Source organism: Podarcis muralis, chromosome 4, assembly GCF_964188315.1.
Source record: "Podarcis muralis chromosome 4, rPodMur119.hap1.1, whole genome shotgun sequence".
Lineage (NCBI taxonomy): Eukaryota > Metazoa > Chordata > Lepidosauria > Squamata > Lacertidae > Podarcis > Podarcis muralis.
In genome coordinates, this window is record NC_135658.1 from 2,456,390 (window position 1) to 2,469,978 (window position 13,589).

A 13,589-nucleotide genomic window follows, 5' to 3' on the forward strand; every position below is an offset into this window, starting at 1 on the left:
TAATTCCATTTCTGGTTTTTCATGATCAAAACAAATATCTCCAGTACAAGGGATGGACATCCAGGGGGTTGTTCTATGTTCAGGACCTTATTGAGGGATGCTGACCCATCTTATAATAACCTTTGTGAATCCAGTTGAGGAGTCCTCAGTATGACTGACTCCAGATAGCTCAGGTATGATCATTTATAGGCAATATTTTATGGAAGCAGGAGGTTCTTCAGTATCAGAAAGTGTATGAATCTTTTTTGTCTAACTCTGGAATGTATATAACAGGAGAACAATCAAGCCTTATGAGGAATGGCTGAGGCAATTTGGTATGTTTAACCTGGAAAAGAGGATATGATAGCCATATTAAACTATCTGAACGGCTGTCACATGGAAGATGGAGCAAATTTATTTCCTGCTTCTCCAGAAGGTTGGATTCAAATGGCATGAAAGAAGATTCCAACTAAACATTTGGAGGAACTTTCTGACAGTAAGAGCAGTTTGATGGGGGAACAAACTACCGTATTTTTCGCTCTATAACACGCACCTGACCATAACACGCACGTAGTTTTTAGAGGAGGAAAGCAAGAAAAAAATATTCTAAACAAAACAGTGGATGTATGATTTTTGTGGTTCATGCTGTGGCCACAAACGTGATCTGACGGTGAGTTTGGGGTAGCCCAATGCAAAAATCCTGTGGATCCATGTGGATCCATGCTTTGTAACCACGTTTTTGCGCCATTGCAGCCCCATGAAACAGTGGGTGCGTGATTTTTTGGTGCAGGCTGTAGCCATGGACATTTTATGTGATCTGATGGTGAACCTGGGGTGACCCAGTGCAAAAATCCTGAGGATCCATGTGGATCCGTGCGTTGTAACCACGTTTAAAGTAGGGAGGGAAGGAAAAGCATTCAAGGGACAAGGAGCATGCGTGGGGTGTGTAGAGAAGGATGTGGCTAATGATGCAGGCAAGCGGTTAAAGGGGAGAAGGAACACGCGTGGGGTGTGTAGAGAAGGATGTGGCTAATGATGCAGGAGAGGGATTTAAGGGGAGAAGGAACACGCATGGGGTGTGTAGAGAAGGATGTGGCTAATGATGCAGGCGAGCGGTTAAAGGGGAGAAGGAACACGCGTGGGGTGGGTGGAGAAGGATGTGGCTAATGATGCAGGAGAGGGATTTAAGGGGAGAAGGAACACGCGTGGGGTGTGTAGAGAAGGATGTGGCTAATGATGCAGGAGAGGGATTTAAGGGGAGAAGGAACACGCATGGGGTGTGTGGAAAAGGATGTGGCTAATGATGCAGGCGAGCGGTTAGAGGGGAGGAGGAACACGCGTGGGGTGGGTGGAGAAGGATGTGGCTAATGATGCAGGAGAGGGATTTAAGGGGAGAAGGAACACGCGTGGGGTGGGTGGAGAAGGATGTGGCTAATGATGCAGGAGAGGGATTTAAGGGGAGAAGGAACACTCGTGGGGTGGGTGGAGAAGGATGTGGCTAATGATGCAGGAGAGGGATTTAAGGGGAGAAGGAACACGCGTGGGGTGTTAGAGAAGGATGTGGCTAATGATGCAGGAGAGGGATTTAAGGGGAGAAGGAACACTCGTGGGGTGTTAGAGAAGGATGTGGCTAATGATGCAGGAGAGGGATTTAAGGGGAGAAGGAACACGCGTGGGGTGTGTGGAAAAGGATGTGGCTAATGATGCAGGAGAGGGATTTAAGGGGAGAAGGAGCTCGAGTGGGGTGTGTGGAAAAGGAGCTTTTCGGCGAGCTGAGAGGGGAGGGGGGAGGGAAAGAGCACTGTTGCTTTAAAGGAGCCAACCAGACAGCAGCCACTTACAGCAGTGTAAGCAGCTCCTTTCCTCTCCCACTTTGCTCCTTCTCTCCCTCTTTGCTGCTTTACGCAGCTAATGGCGAATCCCCTGCAACCCAAGTCCTGCTCAGCGGATCAGCTGAGACGCTGGGAGAATCGTAATTTCCCTCTCTCCCTCATCCCGTGCCCTCCTGTCCCCAGCAGCCTTTTTAAAAACTTTTTTACTGGTTTTCACTGCGCTCGTGGCTCAGAGCCCTCCTGTGCCCTGCCGTCCCTCTGCAGCCTCATTGCTCCGTTTAGAGAGCGTTGCTAGCTGAGGCTGCAGCAGCTGTTGCTGGCTACGCGGTGCTTTTCCGGCTCCCTATGGCTCCCGTCTGTCCCTCCTCGCGTGTAAGCGGCTGCTGCCCGCTTTGCTGCCATGGCTCTCCTTCCCTCCCTCCCTCCTCGGCTCCTCCCCCTCCTCCTGGCTGTAAAGCAAGCAAAGCTTGCTTTGCTTGACTGACGGCAGCCATGGATCCAGTCGAGTGCATTCGCTCCTTAACACGCACAGGCATTTTCCCTTACTTTCTAGGAGCAAAAAAGTGCGTGTTTTGGAGCGAAAATTACGGTACTTCAGAAGGTGGTGGACTCTCCTTTGTTGGAGATTTTTAAACAGAGGTTGGAGGACCACCCACCAGGGATTGTTCAGCGGTGATTCCAACAATTCATGAGGTTGGGCTGGGTGATCCTTGGGGTTTCCTTCCAGCTCTATGATTCTATGATTCCATGAGGCATTTGGAGCTTCAGGATGGACCAACAACTGCAGGCAGGATTGATCAAAGATAGCATATAAACCTGTATGGACATTTGACACAACACAGCAGAGTTGTTAGAAGGGGAATGAAATGAGAGGCAGGACTGAGATTTGGATATGCTTCGAGGTTCAGGCTATGGGAAGTCGTAAAATCAAAATTACAATTCGGAAGACAATTTGATCTTTTTTATTTTAGTTTTTTATTTTTATTGGATTATGATTTGATATGTTAATTGGAGGTTTTTTATTGGGAAATTAATATACACTCTAACAAAAAAAAGAAGGGGAATGAAACAACATCAGCCAGCGTGGTGTAGTGGTAAAGAGCGGTGGACTCGTAATCTGGTGAACCGGGTTCGCTTCCCCGCTCCTCCACATGCAGCTGCTGGGTGACCTTGGGCTAGTCACATTTCTCTGAAGTCTCTCAAGCCTCACTCAACTCACAGAGTGTTTGTGGTGGGGAAGGAAGGGAAAGGAGATTGTGAGCAGCTTTGAGACTCCTTATGGTAGTCATAGACTGGGACGCGGGTGGCGCTGTGGGTTAAAGCCTCAGCGCCTAGGGCTTGCTGATCGAAAGGTCGGCGGTTCGAATCCCCGCGGCGGGGTGCGCTCCCGTTGCTTGGTCCCAGCGCCTGCCAACCTAGCAGTTCGAAAGCACCCCCGGGTGCAAGTAGATAAATAGGGACCGTTTTCTAGCGGGAAGGTACATGGCGTTTCCGTGTGCGGCTCTGGCTCACCAGAGGAGCGATGTCACGCTGGCCACGTGACCCGGAAGTGTCTCCGGACAGCGCTGGCCCCCGGCCTATAGAGTGAGATGGGCGCACCAACCCCAGAGTCTGTCAAGACTGGCCCGTACGGGCAGGGGTACCTTTACCTTTACCTATGGTAGTCATAAAGCGGGATATCAAATCCAAACTCCTCCTCCTCCTCCTCCTCCTCTTCTTCTTCTTCTTCTTCTTCTTCTTCTTCTTCTTCTTCTTCTTCTTCTTCTTCTTCCTTTAGACAGGCGGTCTCCCCACCCCCACCCCCACCCCCTTCCCAGTGCATCAATATGGAGATAGTGCTTCCCTTTGGTTTAAGCACTAGATGCTGGGAGTAAACATTTATTCATTCCACTGGTCACCCGTCTTGGTCCCTACTCGAACAGTACGTGGACACTTCTACATAACTTTTGTTATTGTGTTTGTGATGTGCGTGGTTCATTCTGTCATGAATGCTTTAGCTGAGTTTCTTGCATTCAGAGGGCTGGACTAGATGTCCCTTGGGGTCCCTTTCAACTCTATAATTCTATGATTCATTCAAAACCAATAAAATGTTTGTAAAAGAAAAAAGAAAGATGATGGTTAGATCCAGTGCTTTTTTCCTGGGGGTACGCAGACCCCTAAACATTTTTTGAATCTTTGTCAGAATCTCCGCTCGGCCAAGCCGATAAGGCCTCATCTTCCTCCGAGCTGAGCCTTTGAAATCGCCTCCGACGTGTTTAGTGACCTGAGCCTTTGATAAGGCCTCAAGCACATTCTATCCAGCAGGGTTCCCAGCACAGGGAAGAGACACGAGGTTTGGCTACATTATAAAGAGTTTTATTTCTAAACTATGCAAACAGAAAAGACATCCTCTCTCTATGAAAGCAGAGAGCAACTGAACAAAGGAACAAAGGAAACAGGAAACCACTAACGTCACATCCCGTCTCCCTTTCCCGTGAGACTGCAATGTCTCTGGAATCTAAACAGAGTCCTGGGACTCCACACAGCTGCAGTAAGAAACAGAAACTAACATCTTCCCCCTTTCTGTGAACACCACTGGGCAGCGTGTCAGTACATTATCAGTACAAACCCAATTTCTGTACATAGGTACAGTGTTGATCCTTCGGAACAACCTTGGACAATAAATCAGCAGGAATTTCATTACCTGGCATGTAGGACATCCTTACGAGTCCTTTCTGAACACATTCTCTAGTATGTTGCAGCTTCAATTGCAGGTGCTTCGTGCTTTGCTTCAGAAGTCATAATCTGGATTGGACATTTGACAGGAATTCTCATGTCTTTACACAACTGTAACAACCATTCACAACCCACAAGTGAATAAAACAATGCATTCAGTTCAGCTTCACAAGAACTTAAACTTAGTGTATAAGCTTGAAGAAGATAAAGAGTCCACATGCTGTTGTTCTAAACTAGCAGCTTTATTTACAGCAGAACAATAACAATAAACAAACCATCCGAGAAGCAGTTATCTTGCTTCCTTGCTTGGCAGCAAAAGCGAAAGTCAGACAGAACAAAGAAACAGCTTCTCCAGAAGTTGGAGACAGCTCCTCCCCAGAACAGGCAGGACGATGGGTTCCCGAGCTGTTAAGCCTATAAGCTCCGATTCCCCATCACACCCCCTCTCGTCCTGCACTGCTGGGGGCTTGTAAGTTTCACCACTTACCCCAAACACAGACCTTTACAGAACTCCCCATGATGCTGAAAGCTCAAAGGTTTCATGACCCCATCTGCCAGGTTCTTCTGGCTTGGACAGTACTGCAATCTCACCAAGCCTAACTGGATACTCTGACACACATTCTGGAAACGGATGTCTAGGTGTTTGGTTCTGGCCTTAAACAGCCCAGACTCTGCCAACTTTAGACAGGGTTGATTGTCCTCCCACACCGTGACAGGCAAACAACAATCCTTGCAGATTTCTTGAACCAAACAAACATAGAATTCCAATTCCCTGCAAAGCTCAGACAGCGCACTGAATTCAGCTTCAGTAAAGGAAAACGCAATGAGACTTTGCTTCCGGGTGTGATAGCCTGGGATGCAGATTCAGATGCTGAACCTAAGGAATCCCAACCTGCACAGGATTCACCGCCTCCAGAACCAGCTGAGCCAGGGTTGGGGCATGAGCCTGAAGGGTCCTCACCTGTGCTGGCACCAGCTGAGTCTGCTCTGGCTCCTGAGGTGATGGAGGACCCATTGCCTGCAGGTGCTCCACTCTCAGCCCCGTCAGAGGAAGCTGGGGTTGCCTCTGGGTCCGGTAACCCTCCAGCCTCTCCTGAGCTGCAGAGGCTTAGGGCAGAGAGGCAGAGGGAACTAAGTTCCCGCAGGAAGAGTGCTCGCCTCCTGGCCAGGAGAGGCGAGTCTTTTGAGGATCAGGGCCGCCCTATGCCTCGGGACATATAAAAGGCAGCCAGCCCCAGTCCCAAGTTGCAGGAGCAACGTTGGTGGTTGTCAGTCCCTGCCTGAACCCTGCCCTGCACCCAGCTTCAACTTTAAGGGACTGCCTTCATATTGCTTCATCGACCACGGACTGGACTTAGACCTTGCCTCTTGATTAACCCCCGGGACCAGCACACCGGGACTTCCACCCAACCAAAGAGTCCCCAAACCTTACCACCATCCCAGATACGGATTTCCTGTTAGCCATATTCGCCTAATTGCTATCTGTCCAGCACATCAGTTAGCCATCACCCTTAGCTGACAGCTTGAGACAGAAATCCTTGGTATCCAGCAGATAACGCAACACCCTCTTGATACCATTCCAGGCACTCACACTCGGGTGTGTAGCTTCCTTGCTGAGCAGACTGGTAGCAAAAGCAATGTCCGGTCTGCTCCACTGGGACAGATACAACAGACTACCCAGAGCTGACTGAAAAATCTCAGCATTTTTTAACTCAGCGCATTCTACTTGCTGACTATCTTTCACATAACTTGTCTCCATGGGTGTCCTGGCCCCTGCATTCAGACATCCTGAACTTCTCAAGCCGTGATGCTGACTTGAATAAAATATTGGTGGGGGGCCAGGTAAGGCCCTCCTTGCACAATCAATCACATGATACATGCACATCATTTGAATGGCAATGCCTATAATGGCAGAGATTTTTTTTTAAAAGTAATATTTTGAGCCCGTAGTTCAATTTCCAGCAGCTCCCCTTGCCCCAGAGAACACTTCTAGCATTCCATCTCCCCTACCTGTGTCCATTGGGCATCACCCTTTCCAGGTTTTTGCCTGTCCATTGTGTTTGTCTTTCATTTGTTCTCCTATGTGTGTTGCCAGTAGAAGCCACAATTCTGTGGGTACTCTAGGTGGTGCAGAAAGCACCTAGAAGCTCCCTAGAGGTTCAAGGGCCAATAAACTTCAGTTTTGTGGTCTATAAATTTCATTTATAAAGCAGAGGGTGTCACAGGGCCAACCTACCTTCCCTTTAAAGCAAACATGGGTCTCCAGCTGTTTTTGGGCTACAACTCCCATCATCCCTAGTTAGCAGGACTAATGGGAAGGGATGATGGAAACTGTAGTCCAAGAGCTGCTGGGAACCAAAGTTTGGGAAACCCTGCTTCAAAGCAACTTTTGCAAATATGGGACCCGTCCACTTTTGTATTTCTTGTATTTTGATTTTCTTGTGACCTTTGTACTTTATTTATTTATTTATTTATTTATAGAGGGAAAATTCAAAGAGAAATTGTATGGCAAGTTGTGGAAGAATAAAAGGTTGTGTTTGGGGGGGGAACCCTGGGGCGTGGCCCCCTCAAATATTTTATTGGGGGACAAAGACCCCTAGGGCTTTAAGAGTTGGTGCCTAGTCCCTACAACCACAGGTCTCAGGAATGTTACAACATAAAAACACAAGATAAAAACACAAAACCGATGTTAATCAGCCAAAGGTGGAGATTTGTCTGGTTCCTAAAGATGTTTAATGGTTTTTCCGACCTTTGTATAGATTCTTTGATGGAAAGTGAGATTGGAGCTCCTCCAGAAGCTCTTTCCACATTCCGCACACTAATATGGTTTCTCCCCTGTATGAATTCTCTGATGGAAAGTGAGACTGTAGCTGTGACTGAAGCCCTTTCCACATTCCACACACTGATAGGGTTTCTCCCCTGTATGAATTCTTTGATGGAAAGTGAGACTGGAGCTGTGACTGAAGCTCTTTCCACATTCCACACACTAATATGGTTTCTCCCCTGTATGAATTCTCTGATGGAAAGTGAGACTGGAGCTGTGACTGAAGCTCTTTCCACATTCCACACACTGATAGGGTTTCTCCCCTGTATGAATTCTGTGATGGGAAGTGAGAGAGAAGCTCTTCCTGAAGCTCTTTCCACATTCCACACACTGATAGGGTTTCTCCCCTGTATGAATTCTTTGATGGGAAGTGAGATCGGACCTATGAGTGAAGCTCTTTCCACATTCCACACACTGATAGGGTTTCTCCCCTGTATGAATTCTTTGATGGGAAGTGAGTTTGGAGCTTTCAGTGAAGCTCTTTCCACATTCCACACACGGATAGGGTTTCTCCCCTGTATGAATTCTTTGATGCGAAGTGAGATTGGAGCTCTTACTGAAGCTCTTTCCACATTCCGCACACTGATAGGGCTTCTCCCCTGTATGAATTCTCTGATGGGAAGTGAGAGAGGAGCACTGACTGAAGCTCTTTCCACATTCCGCACACTGATAGGGTTTCTCCCCTGTATGAATTCTCTGATGGGAAGTGAGAGAGGAGCACTGACTGAAGCTCTTTCCACATTCCGCACACTGATAGGGCTTCTCCCCTGTATGAATTCTCTGATGGGAAGTGAGAGAGGAGCACTGACTGAAGCTCTTTCCACATTCCACACACTGATAGGGTTTCTCCCCTGTATGAATTCTTTGATGGGAACTGAGTTTGGAGCTTTCAGTGAAGCTCTTTCCACATTCCACACACGGATAGGGTTTCTCCCCTGTATGAATTCTTTGATGCGAAGTGAGATGGGAGCTGTGACTGAAGCTCTTTCCACATTCCACACACTGATAGGGTTTCTCCCCTGTATGAATTCTTTGATGCGAAGTGAGATGGGAGCTGTGACTGAAGCTCTTTCCACATTCCGCACACTGATAGGGCTTCTCCCCTGTATGAATTCTCTGATGGGAAGTGAGAGAGGAGCTCCTACTGAAGCTCTTTCCACATTCCACACACTGATAGGGTTTCCCCCCTGTGTGAATTCTTTGATGGGAAGTAAGAGAGGAGCACTGACTGAAGCTCTTTCCACATTCCACACACTGATAGAGTTTCTTTCCAAGGATATTTTGTTCATGGGGAGTGGAATGGGAGCGCTGACTGCAGCTTTCTCCACACTCCAAATTTTCACGTGGCTTCTCCTCTCTGGGGATTTTATCGTGGTCACCTTCGTTCTTGATTTCTGATTCATCACAATCTGCCATGGAGACAAAAAGGGATTAGAGTCTCAGGAACAAATGGAGAAGAACTGAAGGGAGTTCAGTGTGTTTATTACCTTTGTTGTTTGCCATTAACCAACATATTTATTATGAAATTTTGTTGAGTTGTTGACTGCTGCTTTGTTTGATATACAGTAGTGGCCAAAATTGTGGAAGACTTTTGGAGAAAAGTGTATTTCAGAGGTTTGATGGCTCATAACACTGCTTCTTTTGGAGTAATATCATACAATTATGTATCAACAGAAATTGTTCATTTACCCATGTTCTATCTAATGTTATAGCCAAATAACCAGAAAAAGGAAGCACAACCTGCTTAGGTTGACTTTGTCAGTGTCTTTTGTGATTGTTATCAAGTTGGTTGGTTTTTTTGTGTTCTTGTAAAACATAATAAAATTATAGAAATGGCACAAAGAGTTGACTGGTCCCCAGAAAGTGAGTATGATTGTACTATTAAGTGAAGAAGGCTGCAGTTATGGAGAAATTAGAAGAGAGATTGGGGAAAACTTAACCAAAGTTGGCCTTTCTATATTTTTGAAGAGGCATAAGGAGACTCAGTCACTACAAAATCAGACTTGATAAGGCAGGGAATGTGTACAAAGGCAAGTGACGATGGACGAGTGGAGAGACTGTCCCTACATGACAGAAGAAAATCTTCTGGGTGTATACAAGATGACATGGCGCAATGTAATGTGAAGTTGAGTGCAAGGACTGGTCTAAATGCTAGAATTCTAAGGAAAAAGCCATTGTTATCTCTCAAGCAAAGGTTGAAAAGATTAAACCCATGTTAACTGGAAAGCAGGGACGCGGGTGGCGCTGTGGGTAAAAGCCTCAGCGCCTAGGGCTTGCCGATCGAAAGGTCGGCGGTTCGAATCCCCGCGGCGGGGTGCGCTCCCGTTGCTCGGTCCCAGCGCCTGCCAACCTAGCAGTTCGAAAGCACCCCCGGGTGCAAGTAGATAAATAGGGACCGCTTACTGGCGGGAAGGTAAACGGCGTTTCCGTGAGCTGCGCTGGCTCGCCAGATGCAGCTTTGACACGCTGGCCACGTGACCCGGAAGTGTCTCCGGACAGCGCTGGCCCCCGGCCTATAGAGTGAGATGGGCGCACAACCCTAGAGTCTGTCAAGACTGGCCCGTACGGGCAGGGGTACCTTTACCTTTACCATTAACTGTAAAGCAGAACAATGGAACAGTGTTATTTGGAGCGATGAGACCCAAATCTCCTTGCTTGGTAGTGATGGCATGACATACGCGAGGAGAAGAATCAGAGAAGATTTACATCCTACTTGCATTACACCGACCGTGAAACACTCAGATATTATGTTGATCTGGGGTTGTATGGCAGCAAAAGGTGTGGGCAAAATTTACGTCATTAATGGGAATGTAAATGCCCTAAAATGCATAAATGAAAGACTTGCTCCCAAACTGAAGCGTTCCTCAGGTGATCTTTTCCCAGATGCTGAAGCTTATTGTCAGGGAACTGCCCTCGGTTCAGGAGGGAGAGAGGAAAAGCCGAATGGATTACAGAGAGCCTCCAGGGATCGTGGGAAGCAGCTCCTCCTCAGCAGAGGAGAATAAACACGCCTCCAGTGGAGCGGAGCTGCAGGAGTCGGAAGAGGCAAGGCAGTGCCAGGACAACTTGCCTGGGCAAAGCGGGGAGGAGAGGGGTCCTCCGTTACCCACGCTCTCCTTGTGCAGAAAGCATCTGCGCAGAGAGGGGAGGCGCAGACTGGGCGTCAAGAAGCTGCTTTGCTGAGGAAAGTTTAGGAACCGCCCACTCATGGATTCTGCCAGCGACTGAGTCAGCCACGGGAGAGTGGCGCTCTGGACGGATAAGGTTTATTTTGGCAGCAAAAGCAAGGCTTCACAGCCAAGCAGGGAGATATTTGCCTGCTTGCTCTCAAGCAACCCCTTGGAAACATTCCACACACACACATATATTCTATTTTCTATTTCAACAGGATTCCGCTCCATGTCATGTTGCTGCTGTATGCAAAAGGTGCTTTCAAGGTAAAGATATTTCACTGCTGGAATGGCCTGGGAATAGCCCAAACTTTAACCCAATCAGAAATCTATGGAGCCGACTAAAGAAACTTGTTAGTCAGAAGCAACCCAGCAATAAAGTCCAATTAACAGAGGCAATAATTTAATCTTGGTTTCACTTTATTACAGCTGCAGAACTAAAAACTTGGTTCATATCATGGGAAGGCATTGTAAGGCCTTAATTAAAGCTAAAGGTTGCCAATGGTTAGGACTGCTGTTCTAATAAATACTCCTTCATAAAAGTTCTTTCATTACATTCTTCATTAGATTATCCTTCCATTGATATATAATTTTATGGTATTACTCCACACTACGCGGGTGGCGCTGTGGGTAAAACCTCAGCACCTAGGACTTGCTGATCGCATGGTCGGCGGTTTTAATCCCCGCGGCGGGGTGAGCTCCCGTCTTTCGGTCCCAGCTCCTGCCCACCTAGCAGTTCAAAAGCACCCTTAAGTGCAAGTAGATAAATAGGTACAGCTTTATAGCGGGAAGGTAAACGGTGTTTCCGTGTCCTGCGCTGGTGCTGGCTCAACAGAGCAGCTTCGTCACGCTGGCCACGTGACCCGGAAGTGTCTTCGGACAGCGCTGGTCCCCGGCCTCTTAAGCGAGATGGGCGCGCAACCCTAGAGTCGGACACGACTGGCCCATATGGGCAGGGCTACCTTTACCTTTACTTACTCCACACAAAAGTGGTGTTATGAGCCATCAAACCTCAGAAATACACTTTTCACAAAAGGTTTCCACAATTTTGGCCACTAGGAGAAGTTCACTTTAAAGTTAATGTTCTTTTTATATGGGATCAGATTATTATTATTTATGCTTCATGTTTATAAATGTGTTGGAAGCCATGTTTATATATGTGTCGGGGCAACCCAGCCAAATGGGCAGGGTATAAATAAAAAAATATTATTATTACTACAGTGGTACATCGATTTAAGAGCAGTCCTGTTCCGGAAAAAAATTAAGTTTGTAAACCATCTTCATCATCATCATCATCATCACTGCTACTACTACCTGAGATTCAATAAGTCTAGCTCTTCTCTGGGATGAATTTTGTTTGGCCCAACCATGGCATCCCCTCCACCTCCATTGTCAGTCATTTCTTTCATAGAATCATAGAGTTGGAAGAGACCACAAGGGCCATCGAGTCCAACCCCCTGCCAAGCAGGAAACACCATCAGAGCACTCCTGACATATGGTTGTCAAGCCTCTGCTTAAAGACCTCCAAAGAAGGAGACTCCACCACACTCCTTGGCAGCAAATTCCACTGTCGAACAGCTCTTACTGTGAGGAGGTTCTTCCTAAAGTTTTGGATCAACCCAAGACTGACAGGAGCAAATACAAAACCAGAAAACCTGAAGCTACGTATGTGGTGTCCGGTACGTTTCCACAGCTCTCTGGGATGAATTTGGTTTGGCCCAACCATGGCATCCCCTCCATCTCCATTGTCAGTCGTTTCTTTGGTCAACCCAAGACTGACAGGAGCTAAACAAGAACAGAAAACCTGAAGCTCCAGATTTCCTGGACTTGTATCAGAGCGGCACAGCGAGTGCTGCTTGTGTGTGTGAGCTTGCAGAACTCAGAGTCCAATACACTGCTGTTCCTCTAAACTAGAAAGCTTTTTCTGACTTCCGGTTAGCGCCAGCAGCGAATGGCGGACTTGCCTCCGAGCTGCGGAGGGAGTCTGCTCCACGGGTTCGGGTCCTGTCCGCTACGGCGAAGCGGGGACCCCTAAAATCTCAGGCACGAAGCCTGAGAGCAAGGAGACTCGGCGGGTACCATTGCGCCCCCCCGAGCCGCGAGGGAGCCTTTTTAAAGGCTCCGGAACGTCAGCGGGAGAAGCGCGGTGCTGAGAGTCAGGCACCGGTCCGTGGAGCGAAGCCGCGCGCCATTGCTGGAGAGCGCTAACTTCTTTCTTTAAAATACATCGAAAAGAAGTAACTGTGAGTAAGCTGAATTAAACGTGGATTTTACTACAATTGAATTTAAATTAGGAGCTATCACGGAAAGGAATAAAAGGAAGTCTGCCTTCCCCTGCCCGTAGAAAGGAACAAAGCAAAGAGCAGGGAAGCTGAAACCTGAGAGCAGACCCATTCAAGGAGCTGTAAAGTCATTATCTAAGAGGAATTACCTCCCCCCTAGGCTGGCAGGAGCTAGGGGGGAAGAACTTTAACTGTTAATCCCCTGCATGGATTATAAAATTTTTGGAATTGCCGTTTATCTTAAACCTGGTCAGATTGACTGCTAAAATATTTGGATGCCAGCACAATTAAAACTCTAGATTGGGCCTTTATGAACTTTTGTGATTTATAAGAACTCTGAATAGACTGTGCTTAACTTGAACTTATTTGTGCCTAACTAAAAAGAAGGATTTTAAGTTTTGGGAACTCTGTGGGAAAGTGAAAACTGAAAGTAGCTCTGGCTGAGGGAACTTTGTTATTTTTGTTGCCATTAGACTTGGGAGCTGAAAGTATCCCCCTCTAGAGGAACTAACTTGCAACATTATTAACTGCGCCACAACTTATTACAGTAACTGGAAAACTACTATCTAAAACAAACACCCAGACATGTGAATGACCTTGGTTAGTTTAAAGTAACGTAATTCCCCAGGAAACTGAAACTGATCTTCCCTGGGAAGAAACTTTGTTTTAATAACACTATTCAAGCCACAAACAGACAGAGCTATTGGAAGGATTCTTTTTAAAAACAAATCATAGACTTGAAAGTGACTTTGGCTATGCACGCAGGAGGAAAAGGGAAACCAGAAGT

General features: G+C 47.1%; 2 protein-coding genes across 3 annotated transcripts in view; one reads left to right on the plus strand and one right to left on the minus strand.

The window, feature by feature from the left end:
• LOC114589663 (uncharacterized) overlaps window positions 1-13,589 on the minus strand; it is a 305,430-nt gene that overhangs the window by 194,124 nt on the left and 97,717 nt on the right. Inside the window, exon 5 of one of the 2 annotated variants that reach the window (XM_077927825.1) lies at window positions 7,429-8,759. The exons of the other annotated variant lie outside the window; for it this stretch is intronic. Within the exon in view, the coding sequence (XP_077783951.1) occupies window positions 7,513-8,759 (1,247 nt within the window). The 3' untranslated portion in view covers window positions 7,429-7,512. Of the gene's footprint in view, window positions 1-7,428; window positions 8,760-13,589 lie in introns of those variants that run through there. 2 annotated transcript variants of the gene reach the window in all.
• LOC114595223 (uncharacterized) overlaps window positions 1-13,589 on the plus strand; it is a 646,585-nt gene that overhangs the window by 39,042 nt on the left and 593,954 nt on the right. The gene's annotated exons all lie outside the window — the stretch shown is intronic.